The following is a 25,620-nucleotide window of genomic DNA, read 5'->3' as shown; positions in this document are numbered from 1 at the left end:
GGCTCCATCCATTTGCAGTGCAAATAGTGCCGCTGGTGTAGTGGTATCATACAAGATTCTCATTTGCAGCGCAATGACCACAGCCCCCAAGCTCTCGGCTCTGGCCATGCATGTCCACTGTTCTGTGGTTACTAACCTGGCGGTCGTAATTGATTTGGGTTTCTTGCTCAATATCAGAGTCCAACTCAGGTACGTCAGATACATCTGAATCAGACTCTTCACTGTAGGAGTCAGTGCCACCCTCTGCAGAAACATAACCCATTAAAAACGAGCAAGAATCCCAATACTCTAAATAGTTAAAATATTATTTGAAGTATATTCTTTCATCCTAGTAAAGCAAATCAAAAAAATTACACCATTGTTTTCATTTAATATAGATTCTGAAAAACATTTTTTTCCCTTTCATCTTGTGGCTAAATTCAGTCCCTGATTGATCATGGGAACATGAACCAATTTTTCCCCAGGACAACTGAACATAATCTACTCTTCTATATTAGATGGTTGGATCCTTGGTTTTTAAATCTTCTTTTAAGAACCAAAAAGAGCAGGTTTCACCAAAGAGAAAGTGGGGCAGATGGAAATCTAACCACTTACTCCAGTGAAGCTCTTTTTAGCCCACCAAGTGCTGATAATTGCTGTGGCCAAAACCCCTGAAGCAACTTTTCTAAGAACATAGCCACTCGAGTTGTTCACTCGACCGCCTGCTCATTTCTGCTGAGACTACACAGCCATTGAGCTAGAACACATGGGCCCTCGCTGCAGACCATTCTCTGAACCCCAATGTGGAAGCAACTTCCATTCCCAAGGTTATCCTGTCACCCCCGCCTGGCTGAGCAGGCTGTTCTCTGTAATGATCTTAAGCAGGCTGAGGTATTTGTTTCCATGCTATCTTTAAAGGTTAATTTTTCATGTAAACCTTAGGCTTTCAACTTGCATTTGGCACAAGCAAAATCCTTAACTTATCATATTAATCTCTGAAGTTTGTTTTTTCTTTTTGTTTAAAATTTATTATAGTTATGAATTTTTCAAAATGGCTTTCTTTACCTCTAGCATAGATATCAGAATAATCTTTGAAATGCTCCTTGAAATATAAACAGACATTGGAAAGTCATGACTCGTTTTACCCTGGGGTGCAGCTTCAAGCATATCGTTGCTGACATCTTCTGGAATAAACCTCCACTGGAACACTGAGTGGTCGGCCCCACCTGTGCTTAACACCCACTGAAAGTCGTGGGACCAGCGGACATTTGTGACATGCGCAGAATGGCCTACGTACTTTCTGAATTTGGCTCCTGTGAAGATGGTTTTTTTGAAAAGATTAGTTACGCAGAAAATCATTGATTAAGAAAGCACATTTCTATTGAAATGAGTAGGCTTTTTATTTATGTTAGAAAATTATCTTTAGTCTTATAATAGTAACCAAGTAAGTAAATGCCCCATACAATATCTCAAATATTTCATTATGTATTAATCTGAGGAGAGGTCCTGAAGGATATGTAAGTTCTATGGCCAAGACACACATCTGAACTATTCCAAAGAACACTTTACTGCTTCACTGATTCCAAAAATAAATGATCAACAATGAACATCTTACACAATCTTATTTACATGCAAAGTAAAACATGTAGTCATTTATAACAGGGACACAGAAAACAATTCTGCTAAAATCAAAGTCAGGCCATTATTTGGGCTTATGTAGGCACAGGGCTGTGGGAATGACTTAAAATCGGTTGCGTCACTCAGTAAACTGTAGCCTGGGGTGGTGAAGGCAATAAGAAAAGCTATTCAAAATTATATTTATGGTTGAATTATTGCAAGAAAGACTCCAGGGTATGCTCAGGACACAGCAGGATGAAAAAACACAAGGTGTAACAAGCAGTGTACGTCTTCTGTGGAGGCCCCACAGACCAGGGGAGATTTTACAAGGTCAGCAAGCACGCATCTCGATTCTGAAAGCCCTTTCTACCTGTGGCAGTTCTTCTAAATGAAATCCTGTGAAGAGGAGGGAAAGGCAAGCTATTCTGTCATTCATGCTTAAAGCCCAATTACCCGATGGAAATGTAATGACTTTAATTTACACGAAGGTAAAATGCCTACAACCCGGCTTTCTCCCGAGCGTGTCTGACCAAGTAGGCCCTGTTTTCTCTCTCACCACCAGAGACAAGGGGAATGTTACTACAGAAGGGAAAGGACACATTGGGTCTCAAAGCATGCTTGCTTATTTCAAAGAGTTGCCTAAATAAATTTTGGCAATAAAATGCAACTAAATCTCAGTTAGATGCAGCTGGAAATGCAGGCCAAGAATAGATGGGAAGTAGGCTATATTCTTCCTCGATCAGTACAGATTGTGAAGTGTGCGCTTCTGACCTTCATACATTTCTCAAGGATCATTTAGCTTGTCTCTCCAGAGTGATTTAAAAGTGTGTCCAATAATTCTTTCACACAATTGAACTGAAGGGAATATGGCAAAAGTAAAACTGTGTGACTCCCAGGAGGAGGTTACCAAAGGTGCCGCAGTTTCCTCCTTTCCGGCTTTCTTCTATGTCACGAGAACACTAAGCAGCCCTTGGAGAAGCTCCTCACGTAGCCAGGACCTGAAGCTGCCTGCTAAGCGCTATGTGGGAGGGAATCCCACGTCCGGTCACAGTTCAGCCCACAGATTGTAAAGGGTTAACAGAGTTTTGTGCTTTAACTGTGGAAAATTATAAAAAAAAAAAAAAGTGTGCTTCCTGTTGTCTACTCTAAGAAATATATTTTCCCCTTTAGCTCAAGGCTGTTTAACAATAAATAACTGTTTCTTGTCAAGGCAGCAAGCTAACACAAACTACCCCAACCATCTCCTGTAATGTAGCCAGCTTAAGATGTATCTTATAAAAATATACACTTATCACTAAGCTGTAAAAGACCTTTGAGTTATAAACAGTTTGCAGCTGTGTCAAATAAAAGTAGTTTGTGTTGTTCTATACTAGATAACAAATTTGCTTACCAAACTGGATGCGATTTCTGTTATAAATACCCCCTGCTACCTACGTTCGGTGCCCATCAGCCTTCTCCTGTGAGAGAAGTGGCTGACAGACCTGAGCTCAGCAAATAAAAGGCTCTATTCAAATTTCTGTCTGGCTGATCTGGGTCCCATGCAGGGTTGACCCGTAACAAGATGACTGCAGCCTCATGAGCACCGTGGAGCTAGAACCAGCCACCAAGCTGCTCATGAACTCCTGTATACCTCCCCCAAAAACTGTAAGATCATAAATATTTTAGCAATTAAGCTGTTAAATTTGGAGAGAAGGGTTATTACACAAAAATAAATAATACAGCCTTGGTTGGATGCTAAAGCATATGGCATTAATATTGAGGCCTTAACTTTCTGACCCTGTTTTCTACCCTCTTTCTCCAGCATTTACTCAGCTGGGGGCATGTTAGCTCCTTTGCTAATCCTAGCCTCCGATGTGCTGTCCTGTCTCAGGAATGCTTTTTCCCTGAAGGAAACAGGGTGAATGGCTGCTTCTCTAGTCTCCTTCATGTTTCTAGTCAAATGAAACCCTGATGCGAGGCCCTCTTTGATCACTCATTTAAAACAGTGACATTGCTGCCCCAGCCCAGAGCCCTCTGTCCCCACTATTTTCTTTATTTTTTGCACATTGCTTTTGCCATCAGATATAGTTATTGACTTGTTCCTTTAGCAGAACAAAACCTTCATGAGGGCTGAGATTTTTCTTTGCTTTATTTATTGATATATCTCCATCCTCTAGAACAACACTTACTGAATATTTATCAAACACATAAAAGCCTTATCCATCTCTTTCACTGCTTTCCTTAGACAAGACTTCCGTTTGTCCTCTGTACCACTAGGATGACTCAGGCTTTGCCTCTCATCTCTTTTCTATCAAACTTTTCTTTGCCATGGCTTCAAAAACTGTCACTGTGCCCAGGACTGCCAAACTTCCTCTCCAGCCCTGAACTCTGTCCTGGAAGGGCCAATGACCCACGTGCCTTGTCCACTTGGGTGTCTAACAGGTGCCTCAAATAGGCAACCTTTTCTTTTTCTGCTTTCCCATCTCTGTAAATGGTTCTCCTTCCATCTGATTGCTAAAGCCTAAAACTCACGAACACCCTCACTGATTCTTTGTTCCCCTTGTATTACTCCTCCAGCTTAGCAGTGAGACTTTAGCTCTGCCTCGAAATTGATCCCTAAGTGAACCACCTCTCTTTGCAACTGTTCCTAGCTGCATCATCTCTCAGGAAGATTCTTGCAAAATAACCCCTCTTCTTGAAGACTCTCTTTACCCAGCCCATTTTATATAATACCAAATGTTCTTTTAAAGATTCAAATGAGTGGGCTGGCCAAATAGCTCAGCAGATTAAAGCATCTGCAAGCAGGCACAGGGGTTGGGGGTTCAATCCCCAGGCCTGCAGTGAGACTGGGCATCATGGTGCATGTCTGTAATCCCAGCTTTTGGGAGGCTGTAAACAGGCGGATCACTACAAGTCCAATCTAGCAGTGAGACCCTGAACATCCTGTAGACCCTTCCCTAAAATACAAAAACAAACAAACAAAAAAAGATTCCAATGAGTCATATCAATCCTCCACACAGGTACCTCTTTAGTTTTTCCTCACACTTTTCTAACAGGGGCTACAAGGCCCTCATGACACTGCCCCGGATGCCCTGTCCAGCCTCAGGGTCTACACTTCTCTCCCCTCACTTGCTGTTCTCACCTTTTTGTCCCCTGCTCACCATCCAAGCTACACTGAAGGCTGACACCTCCCATCCAAGGTTCCAGGTTTCACAACTCACGTCCACAGTCCCTAGGCTGCTTACCATGGGATGTAGTTGTCCAAATCTATGTATCTGAGTGGGGTGGTGTGGAAAAGTTGTAAGGAACACACAGGTAAAATATGAGATTTGAGGACAATGTCAGGGTGCTAAGGCTGGTATGTGTCATGTAAAGTTTGGATTTAAACTCAGGTCAATGTCTGTGCACTGACCCAATAGGATGTAGCCTTACAGCAGCATGATGCCATCAACAGTAATTCTAATTGCTTAAAGATTTGGAAACTGTTAAAATGAGGAAACCAAATTCATATAATTTTATTAACTACAGAACACTTTCATCTAATCACTTGCACACATAATCTCAAGTGCTCCAAATTAGCTTGATTGTGAATTTCATTTAATGACAATGGAAAACTATAAAGCTTGTTTCATCTTCCTCACTTGCTCATGGTCATGAGCCTCTGTCTGTCCATTCCTGGTCCAAAACTTGGAAGAGGTGGAGAGAGACTTGTTACTGGTGCCCTGGCTGGAGAGCAACTAGTTCCATTAACTACTATTACTACCAATAATTCCTACACATTTTCATTAACTTCCCCTCCAGCAGTTTTGGCACAATAAGAACACAAAAGCCTGGAAGTCTCTAAGGCAAAGTGCAAGCTTTCAGAACTGTGCAGTTTGCTGTGAGGACATGAAAACCTGGGCAGGCTGCTGAGGGAGCTGCTGCTCCTCTCGCCACAGCATCACCCTCCAGTCTGCCCTCCTGCTGTCCCACATGCCCTGGGCCACGGATCACTGGCTTATGTGGGATCTCACTTTGACAGACAGCACTACCTGCCTCCTCCTAATAACAGACCCACATCTCCATCGCTATCTTCCAGATCCGGTACATCTCACAAGGTTTGGGAATACACAGGAGATGCCAACTGCCATGCAGTACATTGCTTCCAGTTCTGACACTGCAGCAGAACCACTTCTGCCTTAGTTATGGTGCCCTGAATCCTAAGTTCTCAGGTACCTTCTAACTTGCTTAATTTACTCTCTACAAGTGCATTACTCAAGCTAACAGGTTGTGCCCCATTAATCACGAGATCTGTTAGGAAGGCACTGAGTTTGAATTTGGCACAGTGGGATAATTTTGTGCGCAAGTATTTTAAACTGATGGTCATTTTGTCAAATGTAAGTGATGGTGATTTTTTTGTGCATTTTATGTTTCATTTGTACCATAATTGTCGCTGCTTCTAGACTGACAGCGGAAAATGACTTTCTGATTACATTTTTCCATCCCTTTCCTTGCTTAATTTAAAAGTCGTTCAAGTGAAAGAGCTTTCAGGAAGCAGCCTGGCCCTGCTGATTGCTTTCTCAAGATCATATGTTCAGGGCACGCAGGAGAGTCTCCAAGGAGCCTGTGGATTTGTCTAAACTTGGGAAGAGACAAGGGTGGGGGGTTGATACATAGTTAATTTAGTTCCATTCCACAAAGCCTAAAGGTGGCACACAATGGAACAGAAACAATTTCAAAAATAAAACAAATGCAACAAAAAATGTGAGGGCAGGAAAGACTGAATCCAACTTCTCACTCAAAAATTCATCAGTTATAGCTCTGCAGATCTGGTTTGCAAAACTGATGCTGCAGCGAGGGGGCCATCAGCTGTTCTTCTCCCAGAACAATCACCTTGAGATTTTATTTTAATTATGACTAAGAAGATCTGCTTTGCTTTTCTAAACTTATGTAGCTGGGTGGTACAAAAGAACTTGCATATAATATTTTAATAGACTATCAAATTTAAATTATGAATATTGGCATAAATGTACATAAAATATGATATGTTTTAAATGTGAAATACAAGACTTAAAAATCACAAAATGGTATTAATTGTATTAACAAATTTTCATTTAGATTTGCAAAACCATGTATCTTAGGGTGGCAAAAGTGGATCTCATTAATACATTTCATGAAAAATTATTGAAGAGTAAAATTAAATATACAAGAGAAAATAAAGGGTTTGTTGAATGGAAACCAAGAAAAAAGGCTTACAGTTCTCATTTAGAAAGAAAAAAGTACAGCGTGGTGTGACAGTCCATTTCATTTTCAATGGTCAAGAATTACTATATTTTGTAAATGGAAAATCCACTAATAAAAACAGAAAGCCATAAATAAAATGATTTTTTTTTTTGTTTCCAAAGACTAACAATGTACTAGTGTGACTTGGAAAAAATAAACACATGAGATATTTCATGGCAAAATTTGCAAGTAAGGTTAGGATTGCAACGCACAAGTTTCCTTGGGGTCAGTGCAGCTGCCAGCACGTACGGCAAGAGATCGCAAAGCAAGGGGAACGGGTTCATCGCACTCTGTGCACAGGCCAAAGTACATCTTCATTCAGTGAAACAATCTTTTGGCTTACCTTTCTTGAGACAAGGAAATTTAAACAATTTGACCAGCCCAAAATCATCTCCAGACACCAATACTGAGCTGTTGTAATTTGCATCTACCGAATTGATGTCAGTAACTTCAGTGTATTTGGGCCAAATTCCACTCACTTCAGGCCCTTTCACACATGTCCAGGAAGCCCATGGAATCCCTTTAATTTCTTCTTTGCTTGTTAAAGGCTTTCCAGCTGAAAGTAATAAATTATATGATGCTACATAAAAATATATTGTACTTTATTCATTGTTCTTTTCTGAGGTCTACCTATTAGTTTTAAAAACTAGTATAAATCAAGGAAATTACAGGTTTTAACTAGACATTTTTTGAAGTTTTGGCAGCAGTATTTATAGAAATACACTCAAATCTCACATATAAGAACAGAAAATGATTATTGTTCTAAATATAATATTCTGAACTATTTCCTGTATCTTAGTACAGTTTGCTTTGCACAACTGATGCAATAACCTTATTAAGTTATATCTGCTCCCATTAAGTTACCAACATTTTTCTAGGTTCAAAAACTTAAAAGTTTATCCTGAATTTTTGTTTTTTATACTTCAAGAATGTTTACAAAAAATTAAATTCACACTATAAATTAGCTTTAAAAATAATTGGTTTTTTTTTTTGTATTTTAGGGAAGTATCTACAGGGTGTTCAGGGTCTCACTACTAGATCGGACTAGTAGTAATCCGCCTATTTACAGCCTCCCAAGAGCTGGGCTTCCATGCGCGTACCACCACGCCCAGTCTCAGTTGCAGTCAGCCGCCCCAGGGGTGGGGCCAGCATGGAAAATAATGGATTATTTAAATGTAAAAGTTTTAAGTATAAGATATGGACATTAAAATTTTGTATTTGAAGAACTACTTTAAAGTTAACAGTATGCAATATATTAACTACTGTTATTCTATTTGTTTTGTTATGAAATTTTGGTTTTCTTTTCCATAAAACAAAATAAAATTAAAAAATAAAAAGTACACCAGATTCACAAACAAACTAAGTTTGAATTAAAGTTATCATATAATCTTTTTTGGGGGGATACCAGAGACCAAACTCAAGACCTCACTCTTGCCAGACAGGTGCTTATGCCTCTGAGCTATCTCCCTAGTCCTACACAATGTAAATTTTGAAATTTACTTAAATTGCTACTATAACAACAGAACTTTGATTAACATGCACATCTTGAATGAAGTTATATTTATATAGGTGTATAAATTTATCAGACTCAAAGTATGTACCTAAAATCTGTGCATTACATTATCTTTAAGCCCTAACTCAACAGCTAAGTGAAGCGTGAACTGAAGTTAAACTTAAGAAACTGTAGACAATGGATCCTAAGAGTGAGAACCCCAACTTGAACTGTTTTGTCTTTGGGAAGCAGTACTAGAAGTCTCTGAGATTTATATTTGCATAGGCTGAGCCTTGTGATGAATAAATGCAAATTCAAGTTCATTAGTGCAAAATAAATAAATAAATAAATAAATAAATAAATAAATAATAAAAGCTCTAGGCATGGAACTCATACAGTTATTATGGAATAAGTATAACTGGTTGAGAGCAATAGTCCTGAAGACTGTACTGCGCATGCTTCCAAAGCTATGGCACAGTATTCTGTTCCCACCAGCAGCTTGTCAGCAGTATTCACTGGGAGAACAACATAAGAGCACACAACAGGGAAACACAAACAATAATGTTTGGGAAATACTTAGCTACACACTATTTAAAAATACAAAGTCAACACAATTACGCATATTTTTTAATACCTGCCCTTTCAAAATAAATATTATTTTCCATTGACTGTGAGCACAGGTGTCTAGTACATTACTTGTGCATGTCAAATGGGCAGTCCAAGCTTCTGGACTGTGGGAGCATTATATAAGAATTCATTTAAAAGACCGGGGAACTGAAGCGTTTGTGGCGGGAACACAAACCTGGCCCACTGCTCCTGCTTTGGAGAATACGATCCAAGGTAGTAACTTAGCAGAGAAAACCCAAGCTCTACAAACATATCTGAAGCTGCACTGTCTATACTAGCAAAGAAAGAGGAAACAATAATAGATCAGTGACATCACAGACCAGGACGATTGCTGCTATTGCAAGTGACAAATATGTTCTACTATGTGGAAAAATATATGAAATAACATCAAGCAAGGACAGTAGATATAAAAGCATACACATCTAGGGCTGGCCAAATAGTTCAGCAGATTAAAGTGCCTGCTTAGGCGGGGGGGGGGGGGGTCCCATCCCTGGGCCTGCATGCCGGCCCCACCCTGGGGGCACGCTGAGACAGCAACTGAGACTGGGCGTGGTGGTGTGTGCCTGTAATCCCAGCTCTTGGGAAACTGTAAACAGGCGGATCACTATGAGTCCGAATTAGTAGTGAGACCCTGAACACTCTGTAGACCCTTCCCTAAAATACAAAAAATAAAAAATAAGAAATAAAAACCATACATATCTAATCATGGCCCTTAAAATTTTATACAAATGATCACACATTAGACATCCCATTTAGTAACCTTTATTTGCTCAGCTTGTAGTTTTGAGATCTATCCTATTGACACAAGTAGTTCCAGTTGAAGTTTTTTTCTAATATTCTATTATATGAATATATATGTCACATTTACTTAATGTCTCCTCTTATTGATAATCATTGAGAAATGATCATTTTTACAAACACTTCGAAAAGCACCCCTGCTCGTGTGCATACCCCCACCGGCGAGGATGTGGCTTTCACTTCCTCTACTTCATCTAACAGTGACAGACTTCTGCCAGTCTAAATGGTACCCAGTGTTGTTTTAATTATCATTGTCAGGACGCTTTAGTTTATAAACGGACTGGTCCTTTCAGATTTGTGTATTTTTCTAGTAGTATTTCCTTTCACTTAGTTTTAGGCATTCTTTACATATTATAGATGTATATTCTTTTTCCATTATAAGAATCACAGGGATTTATGCCTGTGCTATGCCTTGTCTTTGAATTTCATTCATGGTCTCTTTCGTTATGTTATTTTTTTATTTGATATGTTTTGATTCATTAACCTTCTGAGGGCTTATAATTTGGGGATACTGTTTCAGAAAACATTCCTTGCCCTGTGGTCACAAGGACATGTCTTATATTTTCTTCACATGGTTCTAAGTTTTGTTTTTTGACAAACATCCCATGACTATGCACAACTCACATGGCATTTTGTAGAACAACCGTTCTCCAGCACCATCATTAGTCTGCAAATATTTACTGTCCAAGGACCAGTCAATGTGCGTAATGAAGCTCGTGGACTTGTTGCATTCCCCGATCTTCTTGTACCTCTGGGCAATAGCATAGACATCTACTGGGCCATCATTGGATCCCACTGCAAGGTAGGAACCATCTGGAGAAAATTTCATTTCATGAATGACTTCTTTCCGATCTTTGATATGAACTACTTCTGTCATATCTCTGCAGGAATAAAAAGCAAAGTGATACACAGAAAATCTAGAAATAGAAAATCAAAGTCATGTTTTAAAACATGCTTCAGAGGAAAAAACATTTTGAAAGACAGTGAAAACTTACAGAAATTGAAAGACTAAATTTTTGAGGAAAGATGAAATACTCACAATATAATGCCAGTTTATGAAAATTAATAAACATTTGAAATACTTTAAAATTTCAACAGCACTCATCTACATAACCAGGCACAACAGAACATTTCATTTTTTATTTTTATTTTATTTTATTTTATTTGTGGTACCAGGGATTGAGCTCAGGACCCTGCGCTTGCCATGCAGGCACTTATTCTAGAACAGAACATTTCAATCCAAAAGGAACTTTCAGTGTAGTTTCAAATCATCCAACACGAAAACCTTCTTATTTCTAGCATCCAAATTTATTTTGCTTTTTACTGGGTTTACTATAAATGAAATCATCAACTATATATCATATTGATTTTATATCCTATTTCATTTAGCACAATATAATTGAGATTCATCATATTGTTGCATGAATAGTTCATCCTGTAGGAAGAAAAATATTTTAAAATTTCAAATATAAAATCTTATTGCACTGCATACTTGTTTTCATGTTCAACTATGTACTATTTTTTCCTAAAATTTTGGATGTTGGAACTTTTAAAATTGCCTTTAAGATATGCAAAATATACAAGCTCAGCATAAAAATAAACCATCTCTATTAAACTTTTAGAATGAGAAACCAGTGATCATTAGGGTTGGTGCTCATTGTTATAAAACAGCAAGTTCAAAAAATAGAAGAAAAATTTTAAATTATATGATCATTTAATTTTTCACTATGCAAGGTCAACAATGAATGTGATACGACTGGAATAATTTGCGTCTTTTCCAATCATATTCTTTTAAGAATTTCTGCTTGTATTTTCAAGCTCAATAAGTTATTTTCCTCCCAACGGTGAGAAGAGATCCTGGCTGGAGGTGCCTGAGCAGCAAAGATGACTTCTTCAACTTTAAAACAAACTGAATGCGTAAATAATAACGAGTTTTTGCTTCTACACAATAATCCCTTATACCGTCTATCATCTGCTAGCATGACAGTGTTCTAGAACATCATAAAATAGGTGCATATGGGTTTCTTGTCTTGATAAATGCATCAAAAAGAAATCAAGCAATTATCCATCTTTCCATAAATCACCGGGCAAAGGAAAGGAAGTCACTAATCAGAGGAAGTGCTGCCCATCAGTTTGGTAATGAGTTATGTGTGGCCGGTAATGAGAATTTAGCGTAATGAACTGTGCCAAGAACATTCTTTAGTGCCATGTAGAATCTTCTCTGTGCAAAACATGCAGTGGCTAATGAACAGCTGCAAATCTTTTCTGTAATAACAAAATGTGTGAGCCAAGAAAGCACTAATGCCTTCTGAGGAATTACAAGAGTGGCTCATAAATCTTGCCTAGCAGGAATAATATGCAATGTTAGTAAATAGAAAATATTTCATTTTAGTACCAATTACACGTAGAATAATTATTTCATTCAAGTTCACCTCTAAAAGCCTAATGCTGATGGGCATTGCTTTGTTCTCTCTTCCTCTTTTCTTGGCTTAAATACAGAGCTTTTATCCAAAGCCTTTGGGATTAAATGTGCCTGAGAATTTGTTATTCATTGTACTCTTTGAAAGGGTCATTACTGTATGTTATATACCATCTCCTTAGAGGCACTGGGCAACTCTGCGCAGCAAACACAATATTTTTGCATCTAATCATGTGAGATATTATTATTTCTAGTAAGAAATTGCAAGACCGTAAACAGCTTCACCTTCACTCACTAAATTAAGCTCTGTTACCAAAGAAATTATCAAAGAAATCTGAGCATATGAATGTTTTGTGCTATAGAATTTCTAACAGAGGACTCAGCGTCTCTAGCATTTGTACTTGAAAGATCACGTGTGTGCTTTCTAAGGTCCAGGCACATATTATGACAAGAATCTTAATTTTTCACATGAGTGCATTCCTAAATAGGAATTCAACATCTGTACTTACCTGACTCGAAGGACAATGAAAGACCCATCCTTCATGCCCAGGGCCAACTGAGACCCATCGGGGCTGAAGGCAACGCTGCGCACTGCCTCTTCCATGTTACAGCGGGCAATCAGGGCATGGTCAGCCAGGCTCCACAGCCTGAGGACAATAACAAAGGACAAAACCAAACCAACTTCACGGAGTTGCCAGGCAGCCCATGGCAGAAGGCCTTCTCATCACATTGATGCTAGCAAGAAAGTTGGAATAGCTGCACCCCAGGGTCCTTCATCACAGCCTTTTGGGGAACCTGAGAAGGTATTTCATTCATCTTGGGTCACTCTCATTGTTTGAAAAACCGAGCAGGAAATATGAAATAACATTTCCAAAGATTCTGAGATTCTCAGAAGAAGGAAAATACAAATGCTACTACAAAAAGTATAAAAAACTGTCCTATAGGGGTTGTTAATCACATTTATAGGATCAGAAGACGTACTGGTGCCACTGTTGTTTGTTTAGCACATATATGACTACCTAGAGTTCTGCATTAGAATGCAAGGTTAAGTCACATGATAATTCCCTTGGATGAAGTTGCCATTAGGAGGGACGAGCCCCACTCCTCAGCATGGGGAGCTACATGGGGAGCCCTGACTCTCTAGGTGGCCTATACTGTGACTTTCGATAGTCTCTCAGTACTTCATCCATTATTCATCACACTGTTTTTAGCCTTGTACTATATTAAGCAATGTAAGATTTACTTTACAGGGATAAAGAAACCATTATTCCTTAGAAATGGGACTACCCTCTGGAGTCATTAACTCAACTTTGTCAAGAAATGATGACAGTTAAACCAGGCATGGCGGCACGTGCCTGTAATCCCAGCACTGAGAGGCTGAGGTAGGGGAAGGATCATGGAGAGCTCAAGGGCAGCCTGGAGCCTCTTAGGGACGGCAAGGCAAGCCTGGGGCGACGGTGAGACTGTGTCTCAAACAAAACACAACTATAACTCTTACCCTTCCTAAATTTCAAAATTCAGTATAAAATTGCATTTAAAAGTTTAAAATGAAAGTATAAAAAGAACTAAAATTATAATAGACATTATGAAGTGGGAAGAAATTGTTCAAAAGGAAAGGGGAAGTGGGAGGGAAAGGGAGAAAAGGAAGAAAGGGAAAAGGAAAAAATGAAAAAAGACTGATGAAATGGGAACAAAGCTTTGTAAACAAGGAGGGGAAGAGAGGTTGAAGGGAGGGAAAAAGAATGGGAACAAAAAGAGGATTCAAAATACATCATGTACAGGTGTAAATTCTCTATGATGAATGTGATCAATATATCAAAATTGTACCATTACATTTAATAATAAAAAAAAATTGGTTAAGAGGAATAAAACAGATTCTGGCAGCCAGGGCTCTTCAGTGATGATCACAGTTCCAAGATGTGATTCAGTTCTTAAGTGGAAACTCTAAGTGCTGTAGGAACATCTTTCCTTTCTGGATGGATATGGATGGAGTTACACAAGTGTCTGAATAGCTTCATGGCATTATGTTGGCTGCACTGGGCAAGCAGAACAAAAGGAAGGATAAAAGGAAGGACTCACGCCAGGCACGGTGGCAGGTACCTGTAATCCCTGCACTTGTGAGGCTGAGCCAGGATAAATGTCCAGAGCTCGAGGCCAGCCTGAGCTATAAAGTGAGCTTAAGGCCAGCCTGAACTGCATAGTGAAACAAAGTCTCAAAAAGACAAAAACAAAAGAAACAAACAACAAAAAACAAAAGGAGGGAATTAAGAAAATTCTTAAACCAAATTAACATTCATGCTGCCCAAGGAGACAACTGTCCCTTTCCACTGATTGTGAGATTAATGAGGCTTTCATGCTTAGTACAAACTAAACAGGAGAACTGAGCAGACTGCATCTTGATTGAATTCATAATATGTAGAATAAGTGGGAAGAAGTAGTGACCTCTGGGCTAGTCTATCATGTTCTGTTTTAGCTGCTAAAACCTGAAGCAGTAATCAACCAGTCAACTGATCAGTCATTCTCATCGACTCTGTTTTCACTTCGCTCTTGAGTGCATTTAAAGCTCATCATAAATACAAAAATGCTGAAGTAAGTGTAAGTCTTCCTCTCAAGCTTTTCAGCCACATACTCATTCCTTCAACAATCACAAGAACATCGGGTTCACAGTCTTTCTGTACTGTGCTCCCAAAGAGACAGGACGATCCACAGCAGCGACTCTGGAGGCCCTGATAAACTGTATGTCTTCCCGGAAACCAGCCTTCTCTTTCAATGTGCTGACAGAGTTCAAATTCCATCTGAGAATTTACAAAAAAAATAGTAATTTACTTATGCACCGAAAGCGCTTTAAAATCCCTCAGAGGAGGAAGGAGAGTGAGAGAGTAAACTGGGTAAACACTGAGATGGCAGCGAGGCGTGGTGTGCACACTGGTAACCCTAGCCCTCCGGGAAGGCCGAGGCGGGAGGAGGCAAATATAAGCCTGCTACTTAGTGAGATCCTGTTTCAGACTTTTAAAAAGGTGAGGAAAGTGGCTGAGGATGTGGCTCCGTGAGAAGGCGCTGGGCCTGATACCCAGTGTCCTGTGTAGACACACAGCAAAATGACTCTGCAGCCCCCTGCAGAGTGCGAAGTGTAAGAGAGAAAATATGGGCTCCTCACAGATGAGCGGGCTGAGCTCATGTGAGCCAGGAGAACAGTAAACCAGACCAGATAGTATTCATTTATGCATTTTTGCTTCTAAGAATGTTTGTGTGACTTACATGGAGCCAAAATAAAAGATTTTAAAAAATAAAATCACAGTACTCAAGATAACAACAAGATAAAAGCCAACTAGGGTTGAGCCAAACTTCATATCCCATTTGGAAAGCGTGTGGTACTTTATTGCATTTCATCCTTTTCTTAAGTTACAAATAAACTTAGCCAAGTGAAATCTGCTACCCCGAGGAAGTTGGTGAAGCAACGGTAGCTGCCACTTGGTCCTCACCTGACAGAGCGGTCGTCGCTGCCTGTCACAGCCAGGGGCTTCTTGGGGTGCAGGGCCAGCGCCCAGAGCTCCCCCTCGCAGTGGCCCTGCAGGATCAGCATTGGCTTGTCTCGCTCTCGCACGATCACTTCGAATATCTCACTGTCTTGGGTCCCTGCAAGAAGGCGGTCTGCTTTCCAGCACACACTCCGGATAGAAAGGCCTGGGAAAGTAAGCGAAAGCAGTTCTTCATAACATTCACATATAAAAGCAAAACACCTGAAATAAGCATCTTTCACCAAGCTAGCATCTTTCACCAAGCTAGTGGTGGCCAACCTATGACACATGTATGAAGTTTTCTTTTTAAGACAAAATATGATAATGTACAATTTGTTTTTCTAAACTAAAACCTTGGGGATGGGGAGATAGCTCAGTGGTCTAAGTGCCTGCCTGGCAAGTGCAAGGACTCAGGTTCGATCTCTGGTACTACACGCTGTGCCAGCCCTGGGTTCTTGGACACACCATGCTGGCCACAGAAACTGGGCATGGTGGTGCACACCTGTAATCCCAGTGCTGGGGACACTGAGACAGAATCACTACGAGTCCAAGCTGTGTAGTGAGACCCTGTACCAAATAAATAGAATAAAAGATTAAAAAATAAAATAAAATCTTAGTATTCAGGTTTAATCGGCACTTTGCAACAAGTGAGTGGGTTCTGGTTTGCATATTGGACACTTGTTTCTAAGTGGTTTGCTGACTGATCTAAAGTGACACATTTTAGAAACTCCCACAGGTGGAAAAATAATTCCATGTCACTTTACACAGGTTGACATTCTCCCATCCCTGTGACATCAGCTCTAGAGCAACCATTCTTTCTTGTGTGATTGAGGAAATTTGTGTGTTTTTACAGCTGGACAGCTGAGGATATAGTTTAGCGGCACAGTGCCTGCCTGACAAGTGTGAGGTTCTGAGTTCGATTCCCAGTACAGGAAAAAAAAAAAAGCAAAGACAGCAGTGTTGGCCTCTCAGTGGTCCCCAGGAAAAAACAGTGAAAGGATTTAGAAAATAAAGACAAGAGATGATAGCTGAGGTCAGGTGATGGCCCATGCCTAACTGGCAGAGACCCTCGAACAATAGTAGGGGCGTTTATTTATTCCTTTCTTAAAGTTAGAAGACACAAGGTTGCCTAGTGACTGACACTCAACAATAGCCAGGCAGGATGTTCTTAAGACTGAGGTAGCGTGACTGCTTTAGGCAATGAGGCCTGGACTTGCCTTCCCACACAGGAGCAATTTCCAGCTTTAGTGGCTCCCAACACAGCAGGACATATTTTAAGTACATTTTAAAATGAATATGAGGACAAATGGGTATTTATGAAACCTAACTTGGAAACAATCTCCTTTTGATCTGCTATGAAAAGGTTAGTACTAAAAAAAAGTAATCCCTTCAATCTTTAGCATAATACTGTGCGTAAATTTTATATGGTGATACTACAGAATATTTCATTATTATGTTAGGCAAGTTTAGTATGTATTTCACAAGAACTGAGACTCACTGTACTCAATAAACAGATGTATTATGTCCCAGGAATATGCAAATGAAACTAATTTCAATCTCAAAATACCACCAAACATTTGTCAGCGAAGACGCCCTTCTTCCCTGTCTGAATTTATGGAATGTTTTCTAAAAGCACGGCATTCTTCCCTCTGACCTTCTACTTCCACAGTACTTCATGCTTTTTAAGCAAATCCTTGGCGTTTTGATCGCTAACTGCTTCAGGTCCACTTTATTTCCTTCTGCATTTGCTATTTACTGACCTATGTAGGGAATATTCCCACAGCAGAGACGGAAATACACAAGCAATCCCACCTTCCAGCTCCTCTCAAACAAGGCAAGCCTGCAATAAGCTCTGCAATCTGGGGCGCCTGCTCAGCAGGCTTCGTGTCTTTGTATGCAGAGGAGCAGAAGTTGGGGACCCCAGCTTCACTCTTGTTCTGTCCGATACTCAAGGGAGAGGCCTTTTTTCTCCTTAGTTTTTCTCTTTTAAGGGAAGACTGATTGAAGAACACGTAATGTCCCATCCAAATGTGCACCCCCCTGAAAGCAAAGGGCTCTGAAATTAGGTTTGTATAATTTTTGAAACATGTATTCTTTGATCAAGAAAGTAATTTTACTGTGTTGAGAGGTCTATTAAATAGGTTTTTTAAATATAAAGTTCTGATAACACTAAGACAAAACTAAAAAACTCAGGACAGAGGAAGAAAGAGAGCACAGTAGATTTTTAGGGCACTGAAACTATTCAGTAGGACAGTTTAGGCAGATGAATGTCATCATACATTAGTCAAAATGCGCAAGAGGACCCCTAACATGCATCAGGGATTTTGGGCATGAACACCGGGTTAGCGTGGCTCATCCACTCACCACCCACCACGGACACTGAGGGCGGAAGCGCCGAGCATGTGTGGGGAGTGGGGCTCAGAGATTCTCTGTACTTTCCACTCAGCTGTACTGTGAACTTACAGTTGCTAAAACCAGTAAAATGTGTTTTTAAAAATCCACAATAAATACTAAGCTAGATGGAATATGGGAACAATGGAAGGAGTAATTTGGGGTCAAAGGAAACACTAACTACAATCCTTGTCTGTGATCTGTGAAAGATGATATAAAATACTAGCTTTTTTAGTCTTTTAAGGCACAAGGCTATTTGTGCCCCATGCTCTGAATTCATCATGCTGCACCCTGGAATGGAAGGAGAAAGAGCACAGGTAGATGTGAGCTCTCTGCTGTGAGGCGCGAGCAGGGAGACCTCCGCGACTGCTAGCCCAAGTCAGTCCTGCTCCGGAACTCCAGGACGGCTGGCAAGCGGACCGCAGCAGAAGCTCTGGGGCACAGCAAGGCACGCAGCTCCAGGGGCGAGCCACGCTGCCCGCCGTGGCAGCCTTTGCCCCTTCCTTTCCTATCCTAATCTCCTTCTAACCTTCCTAAGGGCTTCGTCTCCACTAAGGAAACCTTATACTTCCGTTTCCTGCTTTGTGCTTCTCTGCAGGGGCTGACAGGAGAGGGCTGAACTTACTGTCTTCCTACTGGGCTTCGCATCCCCCATATTTTTATGACACAAAGGGTGCAGCACTTGTTCTTCAGAGACACTGGCAAATACACAGGTATTGATGTGCCAATATCAGCAAGAAAATTCACCCCATTCCTTTATTTCCCACCTGCGTCCTCTCTCTAAAATCTATGACGATGAGACTTCCATTGGTTTTACTCACTGCTGTATCTTCGGTACCTAACACAGTGGCCAACAGACGGCAGATGCTCAGCGAGAATTGCTGAGTAAATGAAATAAAATATCAAAAGTGCAAGTATTTATTGAGTCTTTGGAGATACCAAGGAATAAAATCTACATCCCTGTTCTCAAGGAGAGCACTCGAAGAAGGATATATCATATTAATTCATTAATTTTAAAACGTTACTTAAGGGCCGATCAGATAGCTCGGCGGACTCAAGTGATTGCTTAGGCAGAGCGCAGGGCTGGGGTTCAATCCCCAGCGCCCTGTGCCGGCCCCGCCCCTGGGATGCGCTGAGACGAGGGCATGGTGGCGCGCACCTGTAAATCCAACACTTGGGAGGCTGAAAACAGGAGAATCACTATGAGTCCAATCTGTGTAGTGAGACCCTGCAGGCCCTGTAGACCCTGTACTAAATACATAAAAAAAAAAAAAAAAAAAGTTACTGAGTACTTACTATTTGCCTGACTTTGGAGCTCAGAGGAAATAATTAGGCTCTTGCCTTTAATGGAATTTGTATTTTAAGGAGGGACTAGACATTTGTTAGCAGGCATATATGTACCAGAACAAAAACAATTTATATATATATATATATATATATATATATATATATGTATATATATATATATGATAGAGATATGACATAAATTTTAACTGTTATCAAATATTCCAGCCACAATTCTTTTATAACTTCTTAGATGGTTTTAGAAACACCATCTTTTCCTAAGCAGACCTGGAAGCCACAGCCTCACTGTACGCGTCACACCGAGTCCCCCCGTGGCTCCCAAGGCACGTATAGCTAGGCCAGACTAAATGACCTCAAAACAGAAGCTTCTCCCAAGGACCTAGCATTGCATTTGGTCCAGTGTACAAATGTTATCTTCACCACTCTTATTTTTAAAATCCAGTTTGGAAGAGCAACTTCAGAAAAGTACAAAGACACTTGGGAATTAGAAACCATGTACTTTTTTTTCATTAAAAAAATCGTTTATTTATTGGATACCAAGGATCAAACCCAGAGCCTCGCACTTGCCAGGCGGGCACTTAGACTACCGAGCAATCTCCCTAGCCCCATGTATTGACATTTTAGAAAGTATCTGCTCTACATTTTATTTTTAAGAAACTCAGGAACAAAGAGAAGTTTCCAACTCGGCAAAGACTGATGGGTAGCGAGGACTCCAGCACTGTCAGACCGGACCTAGGAGTTCCAGCCTCCCCAGAGGAGCTCTAGATGGCGTGCGAAACACGAGAGGAACAAGGGGAAGAATCTTGTCACTCTGCAGGGCTTCTCCAGAATGTGACCACAAGAGACTGCAGCTCTCTCCACCACTCCCACCTGCAGAGCACGGGGGTGCCGCTGTGCCCCGCCTTTCCGGCAGTGCCTAAAGATTGATGCTTGCAAGACTTGACTTGGAAGAGAAAAAAAAAAAGATCCCAGTGGGTGAGCCAAGGTGATGGAAGGTGTGTGCCCAGCAACAGTAAACAGCTCACGTTTGAAGTGGTGGCTTCTGGCTGAATGGTGGCCCAGGGTGGGAGGGACAGAGAACACAGAGGGAAGGGAGGGAAAGAGGGAGGAAGGAAGGAGAAAAAGAGTGCCTCTGTTTTTACATTTACAACATAAACTTAGGGAACTACGAATATTTTCTCTTAGAGAACAACTCGGTTTCCACACACTTCTGTTCTTTATTTTTTAAAAATAATTTTATTGAGAAACAGATAGCAGTGAGACAGTTTCAAAACTGATTACTAGCACAACTTCAACAATTAATATATTGCATATTGTTTTAGTGGTTATTCATTGTACAAGATGCAGACATGATATCCTGTCCACAGACGCTATTAGAACAAATCTGTCTATTCATTGAATTAAGAGAATGCAGCTGTATATCTATCCTATTTTGAATATACAGATACAAAATGGTTGTTCATTTTTATCCCCCTTTTTTGTTTAGTTTCGTCAGAGATGGGTATTTCATTGTCATTTAAATATTGTAGGTGCATGAATTCAGCAAAATATTCCAATACAGTCCAGTAGTCCATAATAGTAGTTGGTTTTCCATAAGACTGGCAATGTCAGAAGTTGTTGAGTTGAGCTTTTTACAGCTCAGCATATTAATATGGCTTTACTTTTAATACTTTGTTCTTATACTTTTCTGCTAGATGGTTAAGACCAAGATAAAGCAAGACCTATAACAAGAAATGTAGCTTTTGTTTCTGACATGGTCAAATACAAATCCCTTCAGGATTTATCCTGAAACCCTGTACCACAGTTTATAGATCCTTTGTCAGTGTCAGCCATGAGGATGAGTCAAAGCCATTGCTTGACCAATTTTCTCTCTGTGAAAGCCTGAGAGAATGTTTTCTCTCCATATGTCTCTCCCCAGGCATACTCTACATCATCGATCACATTCCTCTGTGGACCCATAATCTCCTTGATCAGAAAATTTGGGACACAACTGAGTTACATGATGTTACAGTACTGGTTCTCCTGTTCTTTAAACATAAAACTTATTTTTGTCACATCATCCCCAGTGGTCTATCTGCCAGGTCATAAGTACAAGACCAGGTCCCTCTCATTCCCAAGGTAACCACTGTCAATAGGGGTGACTCCCTGCAGATGCTTCAGTGGGTGAAGGACTGCATGCAGACTTCTGGGTGACACCCTCACTTCACCATTTGAAAGCTAATTACTCCTCCACAGGCAGGAGCAGTGGAGAGAACTGCAGTCTCCTGTGGGCACTTTCTGGAAAGCCCTGCAAAGTGACGGGTCCCCACGAGGTCTTTCCTTCTGTTCTTTCTCTTGTCTATCATGCTTGGCTTACACAAGAAGTTTAATCACAGTCCCCAGTGGGTGTGGCCAAGGTGGCCACTCCTCTGGGAAGTAATTAAGTTGTCTTTGTTTATCTTCAGTGCTAGAAGACCAGAATACAAAGGCCATCATTTGAAGTACGGTTAGAATCCACCAACGGTTAAAAGAAACGGAGGAGTGATCACTCTTAATTATTTTACGTCAAAGAAATGCTGTTTTCTTTTTTAAAATGCATACTGCCAACATTCCTCACAACATGATGAGGTGTCTACATTTTGGACAACGTGGCCTTCTCCACCACTCAGAGAATTGTGGAGTCCCAGCCTGAGCTTGGTACATATGGCCAGCAGATGGCAGTATAGAGCAAACCACCCAAACCTGAAAATCCTTCATGGCTAAGACCAAATTCTACCAGCCCTTTGTCCTGGATTTACATTCGGGGTAAGAGAGTGGAAAGTAGCTTCCTTTTCACTTGTTACAGTCCTAAGGCCTGGGCTGGGAAGTTCTGGCCTATGAATACCAAATGCAGACCTCATTAATAAAGGATACTGCCTATTTTCCACTAATTGACTGAATAAAGTGGATTTCCAGCCTGGCTCCAGCCAGGGCTAGCTGTGAGTCATGGTGAACGAAGACACTATCAGCACTGCCACTCCAAGGACGGTGAGGCTCCGACACAGTTCACACTTGACCCAGAGCCTGGCACTTAGTAAATTAATCAGCATGTCATTATTATGTTAACTATCTAGGATTTGTGCCTTGTCAGGGTCTCTATATTAAGTTTTTGTTGTTGTTGTTGTTGGTTTTTTTGCTGAACCAGGGATTTGAACTCAGACCTCTGCACTTACCAGGCAAGCGCTTATTCTACTGAGCCATCTCCCCGGCCCCTTCTACATTAAGTTTATGTTTTGGTGGACAGCAATTTGCTGAACGTGTGGTCAGAGCCAGTGTGGTGGACAGTGAGCCAGGAGCTACGATGCTGCCCCACGTGCCTTTGTCTGTTGACAAAGGGGAAAGAGATCCACAGCCTGCTAGATATCCAAGACGAGCGCGTGTTCTCTGAAGTCGAAGAATGAATTTTAGGAACAATGGAAGTTAAGAGCAGAATGTATTTACTGGGGAAGAGAAAGCTTCTGTTTGAGAGACAGAAGAGGACTAGAGAGGGTTGCCAAGGAACCTGCCTTTTCTGGGGATTTTTATAGAGCTAATCCACGAGGTAGGGTGGGTCCAAGGTGGGGATCATGGGAATATGTGAGGTGGGCATGAGGTGTGACAAGACTACGGTCCACCAATTAGATTAGGAGTATAACTGCTCAGGTAAAATTTATTAAATCTGGATCAAATGGGGAAGCGAGTCATACACCAAGCAGACATGATACAGAATGGGTTTTCCCTGTAAGGGACTGGGTTAGTGACTCTTCCAGGCTTTTTCAAGGTGATGGACACCTATATGAATGTCAATCCCTGATGTCGTCCCCTGGAGAGGTGTGCGGGTGCATTCATTTCATCTTTTGTCTGGAGGTCTGGCCCAAGCAGAAGTGCCTGTCCCTCCCACAGTTGTAAGACATCTATACCGCGGCTTAGTCCTATCTGACTGCCTATGTCCTCTTTCTATCTAACTCAATTGCCTGTAACACAAACAGTTACATCCTTGTGTTACAATGTATTTGTGGGTTTTTAAAAAACAATTTTGATTTGCTTGCACTACAGATTCACAGAAGACAAGGCCATGGTCCTACACAGAGGGTCACAGCTATTATGGGAATAAAATAAATAGCCTTTAAGGCCCCCAAATTTAAAGACCCAATCGAAAAATGGGCATCTGAGATGAACACACTTTGCAGAGGAAGAAATACAAGAAGCAAATAAATACATGAAAAATGCTCCACATCACTAGCCATTCATGCAATGCAAATTAAAACAACACTGAGATACCATCTCACCCCAGAAAAAATGGTTATCATAAAGAAATCAACCAACAACAAATGTTGGAGAGGCTGTGGGGAAAAAGGAACCCGTCTTCACTGCTGGTGGGAATGTAGACTGGTGCAGCCATTATGGAAATCAGTGTGGAGACTCCTCAAAAAACTGGGACTGGAAATCCCATTCAATCCAGCTGTCCCCCTTCTGGGAATTTTCCCAAAATAACTGAAAACGTCTTATCATAGTGATATATGTGTGCCTATGTTTATATCAGCACAATTTGTGATAGCCAAATCTTGGAAATAACCAAAATGCCTATTACCTGAGGAATGGATGAAAAAGATGTGGTATTTTTATACAATGGAGTATTACTCAGCTATAAAGAAAAATAAACTCGAAGCCTTCATATATAAGTGGATGCAACTTGAATATATGCATAAGTGAAATAAAACAGACCCACATGTATAAATATTGTAGAAAAATTGAAAGGTATAACACAGTTAAAGGGAAAGCAAGAACTTAAGGATTAAACAATTGAGAGAGAAAGGAGAAAAGTTAGGAAATATGGCAGGAGCAAAACCATACACTTATTTAGGTCAGTCAAATAGCTCAGCAGATTAAAGCCCCTGCAAGCAAGTGCAGGGTCCGGGGGTTCGATTCCCAGACCTGCTGTGCCAGTCCCGCCCCCCAGGGCACGCTGAGATGACAACTGAGACTGGGCATGGTGGCGCGCACCTGTAATCCCAGCTCTTGGAAAGCTGAAAACAGGAGGATCACTGCAAGTCTGATCTAGTAGTGAGACCATGAACACCCCTAAAATACAACAACAACAAAAACAAAAAAACATATATTTATTTAAACAAGATGGTTAAGGCAATGGTCATAAGAATCTCCATCAGGTTTTTGAAAATAGCAGCTAATGGGTAGAATTCTCACACTGACTATCTATATAGGCTGATATCTGTGAACTAAGCAACTACACTGAGGACAGCAATGTGTAATACTAAAACCAGGCTTGAAATACCTGTCATTTTGATCATCTAAATGCATAGTGCTTCTCAAGTCATACCAGTTATTGCTATACACTCTTTAAAGTAATTTTTTTAAAAAAGGTAATAAAAGAAAACAAGAGAAAAGAAAAAAAAAAGTCATAGATTTGTCCTGCTACAATGTTGTATATAGTTTGATTTCTAAATTTCTGTGTAAAAATGTGTAATTGCTATTTCACATTCTACAGGGATTTAAAGTTTAGAATATCCATGGTTGCTGGAAAACAGCAGTTCCATGTTATGTCTAAGGCATTTTATATTCAGATAGATAGTGATATTAAGCCTAACTGCCTCTCTTACAGGGTAATAATATCATTAAGCTTCTCTTCTGTATGTTTAACAACTAAAATTTGCAGACCAAAAATTAGAGAAATAGAGGAGCTACAAGGATAGCCAATATTTTGGCCCTAGCACTTCAAGGTCAGTAAGGACTCAAGACATAAGAGAACCTGTGCTGTGACATCCTGTAACTCAGTGGTGTCCCAAATTTTTTGATCAAGGAGATTATGGGAGCCACAGAAGTAAGTGATCAATGATGTACAGTGTGCCTAAGGAGAGTTACCTAGAGAGAAACATTTCTCTCAGGCTTTCACAGAGAGCAAATTAGTCAAGCAATGGCCGTGACTCATCCACATGGTTGACACTGACAAAAGATCTACAAGGTGCTGTACATGGTTGCAGGGTAAATACTGAGGGGATTTGACTGACCTTGTCAGATACAAAAGTTACATGTTTAGTTGTATACGTCTTGCTTTGACTTGGTCTTAACCATCCAGCAGAAGAGTATAACCACGATGTATAAAAAGTAATGCCATATTAATATGCTGAGCTCTAAAAGGCTCAAATAAACAACTTTTGATAATTGCCAGCTCTGCTGATAACCCACTACTATTATGGACTATTGGACTATATTGGGTT

The 25,620-nt window shown here is 40.5% G+C and overlaps 1 protein-coding gene across 1 annotated transcript in view; it reads right to left on the bottom strand.

The window, feature by feature from the left end:
* The window catches only part of Eml6 (echinoderm microtubule associated protein like 6), a 275,911-nt gene that overhangs the window by 120,507 nt on the left and 129,784 nt on the right, over positions 1-25,620 (bottom strand). Inside the window, exons 7-12 of the mRNA XM_004632420.2 lie at positions 15,656-15,857; positions 12,683-12,820; positions 10,379-10,635; positions 7,181-7,393; positions 1,125-1,292; positions 137-243 (exon numbers count right to left, since the gene is read on the bottom strand). Of these exons, the coding sequence (XP_004632477.1) occupies positions 137-243; positions 1,125-1,292; positions 7,181-7,393; positions 10,379-10,635; positions 12,683-12,820; positions 15,656-15,857 (1,085 nt within the window). The remainder of the gene's footprint in view (positions 1-136; positions 244-1,124; positions 1,293-7,180; positions 7,394-10,378; positions 10,636-12,682; positions 12,821-15,655; positions 15,858-25,620) is intronic.

This window comes from Octodon degus, unplaced genomic scaffold (genome assembly GCF_000260255.1).
Source record: "Octodon degus isolate 3935 unplaced genomic scaffold, OctDeg1.0 scaffold00048, whole genome shotgun sequence".
NCBI classification, from domain to species: Eukaryota; Metazoa; Chordata; class Mammalia; order Rodentia; family Octodontidae; genus Octodon; species Octodon degus.
Note: the sequence above shows the minus strand (reverse complement) of the source record. Positions and strands in the feature narration are given on the sequence as shown.